Source organism: Leuciscus leuciscus (genome assembly GCF_965113295.1).
Source record: "Leuciscus leuciscus genome assembly, chromosome: 3".
In the NCBI taxonomy this organism is placed as follows: domain Eukaryota; kingdom Metazoa; phylum Chordata; class Actinopteri; order Cypriniformes; family Leuciscidae; genus Leuciscus; species Leuciscus leuciscus.
This window is the reverse complement of record NC_138727.1, coordinates 22023562-22030382: the sequence shown is the minus strand read 5'-3', so window position 1 is coordinate 22030382 and position 6821 is coordinate 22023562. Positions and strand designations below refer to the sequence as shown.

The following is a 6821-nucleotide window of genomic DNA, read 5'->3' as shown; positions in this document are numbered from 1 at the left end:
CATATCAGTACAAGGTCCTGCCCTTCGGGCTGGCCCTGTCTCCTCGTGTCTTCACGAAAGTCACGGAGGGGGCCCTTGTTCCCATGAGAGAACAGGGCGTTCGCATTCTCAACTATCTCGACGACTGGCTCATACTGGCACACTCTCGAGATCAGTTATGCGAACACAGGGACCTCGTGCTCAGGCACCTCAGCCAGCTGGGCCTTCAGGTCAACTGGGAGAAGAGCAAACTCGCCCCCGTGCAGAGGATCTCTTATCTCGGTATGGAGTTGGATTCGGTCTCACAGACAGCGCGTCTCACAGAGCAACGCGCTCAGTCGGTGCTGAACTGCTTGAACACGTTCAAAGGCTCCGCTCGGGCTGCTCCATATGAGACCGCTTCAGCACTGGCTTCACGGCCGAGTCCCGAGATGGGCGTGGCATCACGGCACTCACCGGGTGGCAATCACACCGATGTGCCGCCAGACCTTCAGCCCGTGGTCAGACCCCTCGTTCCTTCGGGCAGGAGTCCCCTTGGAACAGGTGTCCAGGCATGCTGTGGTATTCACAGATGCCTCTGCCACCGGCTGGGGTGCCACGTACAACGGGCATGCAGTATCAGGGGTGTGGACGGGCCCCCAACTGCACTGGCACATCAACTGCCTCGAGTTGCTAGCAGTTCGTCTCGCTCTGAGCCGCCTAAAAAGGCCGCTACAGGGCAGAGACGTGCTGGTCCGTACAGACAACACTGCGACCGTTGCGTACATCCACCGTCAAGGTGGTCTACGCTCCCGTCGCATGTCGCAACTCGCCCGCCATCTCCTCCTTTGGAGTCAGAAGCATCTGAGGTCGCTTCGAGCCATGTATGTCCCCGGTGTGCTCAACCGTGTGGCCGACGAGCTATCACGAGCTGTGCTCCCGGGAGAATGGCGACTCCACCCCCAGGTGGAGAGAGTTCGGAGAGGCTCAGGTAGACCTGTTTGCCTCCTCAGAGACCTCCCACTGCCAGTTGTTTTACTCCCTGACCGAGGGAACACTCGGCACGGATGCACTGGCACACAGCTGGCCCCGGGGCCTCCGCAAATATGCATTTCCCCCAGTGAGCCTACTTGCACAGACCCTGTGCAAAGTCAGGGAGGATGAGGAGCAGGTCCTTCTGGTGGCTCCCTATTGGCCCACCCGGACTTGGTTCCCAGAACTCATGCTCCTCGTGACAGTCCCTCCCTGGCCCATTCCTCTGAGGAAGGATCTTCTGACTCAGAGACGGGGCACCCTATGGCACCCGCGTCCGGACCTCTGGAAACTCCATGTCTGGTCCCTGGACGGGACGCGGAGGTTCTAGGTGACTTACCCCCAGAGGTACTTAACACCATCACTTCTGCGCGAGCGCCGTCTACGAGACGTGTGTACGCCTTGAAGTGGAACCTGTTCGTCGATTGGTGTTCCTCCCGTAGAGAGGACCCCCGAAGATGTTCGATAGGGTCAGTGCTTTCCTTCTTGCAGCAAGGGTTGGAGCGAAGGCTGTCTCCCTCCACCCTTAAAGTACATGCTGCTGCTATTTCAGCATATCATGACCACATAGATGGCAAAACAGTAGGAAAGCACGACCTGGTCGTCAGGTTCCTTAGGGGGGCGAGACGATTAAATCCTCCTCGTCCTCCCTCCATACCCTCTTGGGACCTTTCCCTGGTGCTTCGAGCACTTCAGGATGCTCCCTTTGAGCCTTTGCAGTCAGCAGACTTAAAGCTTCTCTCCTTGAAGACTTTGTTGCTGATTGCACTGGCCTCGATCAAGAGGGTAGGGGACCTGCAAGCATTTTCGGTCGACGAATCGTGCCTAGAGTTCGGGCCGGGTGACAACCATGTTGTACTGAGACCCCGGCCTGGCTATGTGCCCAAGGTTCCTACCACTCCCTTTAGAGATCAGGTAGTGAACCTGCAAGCGCTGCCTCTGGAGGAGGCAGACCCAGCCCTGGCTTTGCTCTGTCCCGTTCGCGCTCTGCGTATGTACGTGGACAGAACTCGAAGCATCAGGACCTCAGACCAGCTCTTTGTCTGTTACGGAGGCCAGCAGAAGGGAAAGGCTGTCTCCAAGCAGAGGATGGCCCACTGGATAGTGGATGCCATCGCCTTGGCTTACCAAGCTCAAGGCGTGCCCTGCCCGCTCAGGTTGCATGCACACTCCACGAGAGGCGTTGCATCCTCCTGGGCGCTGGCACGTGGCTCCTCGCTAACAGATATCTGTAGAGCTGCGGGCTGGGCGACACCTAACACATTCGCTAGATTCTATAGCCTACGTGTAGAGCCCGTGTCCTCCCGTGTTCTCACCCTAAACGGGTAGAAGCACTGTGAGTACCGGCTCTGTCGGCTTGCTGCATCCTACTGTGCACCTTATTACTCCAGAGTCAAAACCTGTTGAGTCCTCCAAACACCCTCGGCCCGGACATGGCGGAGTGTCCGGTGCCAGGCCTTGTCCGCTGAATCCTTGAGAACCGGGTCTAGGCTGGGTCCCATATGTGTGACCCGACGGGGATCCCATATGTGTATATTCTCCACGGCTGCTCCTAATGGAAGCCCGTGTCTTTCCCTTGGGCTAAGTCACCCATTACTCATATGCAGTACAACCCTCGGGTTAGTTCATATGTCTATTCCCACATAACTCTCCTTAAGAATGTGGCTCCCGCAGCGTTCCCCTCCCTCAGATCGGGCACGCTTTCCCAGTGTTATCCAATAATCTCACTGTATGGGTTATAACGGAACAACAGTGACGGATACTCTCGGTGTAAGCCCTCTCCTATCGTCCTTCCTGGCAAGAAGGTGTGGAGGCTTACACGGGGCGCTGGATGGGGTGCAGCAGCTGTGGCGCTTTGCTAGGGATTCCTATTCGTCGTTCACCACGACGTACGTCGTAGTGACCGGACGATAGGGAACGTCTCGGTTACATATGGTAACCCTCGTTCCCTGAGGGAGGGAACGGAGACGTACGTCCCGTCGCCACATCTGCTGCTACCCGCCGGGGCAACCAGCTTTTCAGGCTTGGCTCCTCAGCAAAAAACTGAAGTGCAATCACACCAGCTGCTCGTTAAATACCCACGCTGCGAGGCTGCGCAGCTGATGCAAATGATTGCACGCCAATGTGTATTGGCTTGTTTTAGTTTCACTCGAAGTAGATTGGCCTCTCTAGCGAGATTCCTATTCGTCGTTCACCACGACGTACGTCTCCGTTCCCTCCCTCAGGGAACGAGGGTTACCATATGTAACCGAGACGATTCTAATTATTGGACGATGGAGCTTAAAATATGACAATATGATTTGAATTTGAATTGTGTAAATTTGAATTATGCAAAGTGAAATCTAACAAAATTGAATTTTAGGTGGTAGTTTAAATAGTTCTGAATTTGATTTTTTTTAAACGAATATTGAACATTTGAAATTTAACAAATTGAAATGTTTTTATGGCTGAATTTTATAGACATGTATTTTCAAACAGCTAGTTTTTTGTTCTGAATTCGTATACTGCAAATATTCAGTTTAAAAAAATACAGATTCAAGTTTTCAAGATGAAGAAATTCGGAACTTCAAATTCAGTTTTCTAAAATTCAAGTTCAAAAATTCAAGTTCAAAAATTCAGATCTTACAGAAAGTAGGTCACAGGTCATCCACAGGGAAGAGTAAAGGATCTCAGATAAGTCGAACAGAGCATTTTGGCTGCAGTGCAGTAGCTTTCTGCCGCAAACGCGGTGGTGGTTCAAGAGAATCCATGTATCTTTCGTTCAGTCGTTTTTTAATTTAATATTAAGAGTAGAAAAATGAGAAAACAGCTTGAGTATTAGATTTCTAATATTCTAGTAGCCTAATAATAGTCCGCTGCAGCAGTTGCACGGAGCTTACAAAACGCGTGTATTGCAACTATAGGCTACATTTAATTTTCTCATCAAACGACTAGACTAACGAATAGCTCGGTACAACAGAAGAGCCTAAGGGCTTTTTCTCTGTGTAGACCAGCAGTTGGTCTGAATTTTCTATAACCTATTTCCGGACTGTATAGGCTAAGTCACGTTTTATCATGAAACACGCTGTGATTTATTCCAAAGTGACTCGGGCATATATAATGCATTTAATGTTAAATAATCTAAATGTTGACTTTCAAAAGTAGGCGCGGAAAGAAGGCTATTCTCTGTATTTTGGTTCATTTTTGGTGAGCACCAGAAAGATCTAAAGAGACAGAGACGCGCTAAAAATAATAAATTTTACTGTTTCGGATGATGTCATATTATCTGTATGACTATAAATAACAGAGTATTAAGTTATTTCCCAGCAGTGGAACAAATCCAAGTGATGGCGCTCGCGCATCGCGCTCTCACACAACATATTAGGCTATCAGTTCTGGCGTTGCTTCATATCGCAGACTGCTCATTATCAAAATGAAACACAGTCAACCAAACATATAAAAAGTTATTCTGCCTAATTTAATTGGTCTGTTGTATAATATAAAGGGCAAGCTGTGCCGCACACAGTCCTACGTGTTATTCCAAACATTTCCCTTGCTGTGAAGACGCTGATTTAGCCTATAGGCTTACGTGTATTTTGGGACTCGACTGAAGTATGACGCATTTTTATTTGTATTATAATATAATATATTAAAATACATAATCTTCTGAGTTTTATGATGTAGGCCTTGTGTGTTTTATTCAAATGTATTATAATTTACATCTCAAAAATATGCACTTTGTGCATTCTCTGACATTATTTATTTATTTATTTAATTAATATTGAGTATCAATTGATGTTAAACAAAACGGTGTTATTTTCTCTGGCAACTAAACTTCCAAAAAAAACAAAAAAAACAAAACTTCCAAAGCAAAGCCATTGCGTTCTCTCCGCGCTCCGCATCTTTTCCACACAGATTTTGAGAATTGGCCAGCTAAAAAAAAATAGGCCAAGGAAGTAATGGCTAGTGTCCGGGAAATGCGAGGTACGTTCATATTTATAAATAAACATAACTAATTTTGTCTACACCTAAATACATTTCCTAATAATAACAGTGATTAAGCCCAAATGTGGGTGGGGGTAATGAACACAATATAGTTTTTTTTGTTTAGTTTTTTTGCCCAAATGGTCTCCACTCTATGCATTTTGTAATAATACAGCAACATTTTTTAACTGACCGTATTTGCCAGAAAATAAGTCGCATGCACATGACATGAGTGCAAGTCACACCGGATCATGTTGACAGAGAAACGCGTCATAAAAAAAACCATTTTAATATTAGCCTATTCAGCAATAGTGTAAAAGACCTGTAAATAAAATACAACATTTACATGATAAACACTATTAACATGTAGGCTATGTGTTGCCTATTTTACTTTCCCTTACTAGACGACAAATGAATGCAGAAAACAACAAGAATGAAAAATAAGTAGCCATGAATAATAAAATAATATAGGCTACATAGACTATAAAAATAGCCTATATTGTGCCCTTTATTACAAACAACATTTAGCCTATTTTAAACGCCAAGCCTAAACAAATTAATTTAAATCGAAACGGTCGCGCATCTCTCATTCAGTCAAAAGTTTTCATATTTGCAATGTAACATCCCAGCTAGCAGGGAACGTTCTTAGAACTTTGGCTAACATTCCCTACAAGTTTGGTAAATGTTCTGAAGAAAACATTTGAATGTAATGTTTAACGAATATTTTAAGGATGTTTTCTCATTTTAAAAAATGTTCCTATAACGTTAAATGTAAACTAAGATATAACATTTTAACTGCAACATTCAAAGGATTTTTTGGGAATGTTTCTGAGGTAACAAGTTGTACAATGATCTCAATATAACATTGTCCCAATGTTTCATGATAACAAAAGAAGAACATTCTCTCTGTCACATTAGGAAAATGTTTTGAGGATATCATTGAGAGATGAGATGTTGAATGTTCTTTATAAAACGTTCTTCTAATGTGACGAGTTAACACAATTAGAACATTCTACTTGCAACATTTTGAGCATATTTTGGGAATGTTGTTAAAGTTAAAGTTTGTACAATGATCTCAATATAACATTGTCCCAATGTTTCATGAAAACAAAAGAAGAACATTCTACTTGCAACATTTTGAGCATATTTTGGGAATGTTGTTAAAATTAAAGTTTGTAAAATGATCTCAATATAACATTGTCCCAATGTTTCATGATAACAAAAGAAGAACATTCTACTTGCAACATTTTGAGCATATTTTGGGAATGTTGTTAAAGTTAAAGTTTGTACAATGATCTCAATATAACATTGTCCCAATGTTTCATGAAAACAAAAGAACATTCTACTTGCAACATTTTGAGCATATTTTGGGAATGTTGTTAAAATTAAAGTTTGTACAATGATCTCAATATAACATTGTCCCAATGTTTCATGAAAACAAAAGAAGAACATTCTACTTGCAACATTTTGAGCATATTTTGGGAATGTTGTTAAAGTTAAAGTTTGTACAATGATCTCAATATAATATTGTCCCAATGTTTCATGAAAACAAAAGAACATTCTACTTGCAACATTTTGAGCATATTTTGGGAATGTTGTTAAAATTAAAGTTTGTACAATGATCTCAATATAACATTGTCCCAATGTTTCATGAAAACAAAAGAAGAACATTCTACTTGCAACATTTTGAGCATATTTTGGGAATGTTGTTAAAGTTAAAGTTTGTACAATGATCTCAATATAACATTGTCCCAATGTTTCATGAAAACAAAAGAAGAACATTCTACTTGCAACATTTTGAGCATATTTTGGGAATGTTGTTAAAATTAAAGTTTGTACAATGATCTCAATATAACATTGTCCCAATG

The 6821-nt window shown here is 43.8% G+C and overlaps 1 protein-coding gene across 1 annotated transcript; it reads left to right on the top strand.

Moving 5' to 3' along the window:
• Positions 1-430: 430 nt before the first annotated feature.
• Positions 431-2512, top strand: LOC309495570 (uncharacterized protein). Its single transcript, XM_082165353.1, has 2 exons — positions 431-1138; positions 1197-2512. Exons 1-2 carry the CDS (start codon positions 1119-1121, stop codon positions 2317-2319), a joined length of 1143 nt encoding a protein of 380 aa, XP_082021479.1. The 5' UTR covers positions 431-1118; the 3' UTR covers positions 2320-2512.
• The last annotated feature ends 4309 nt before the right edge of the window (positions 2513-6821 follow it).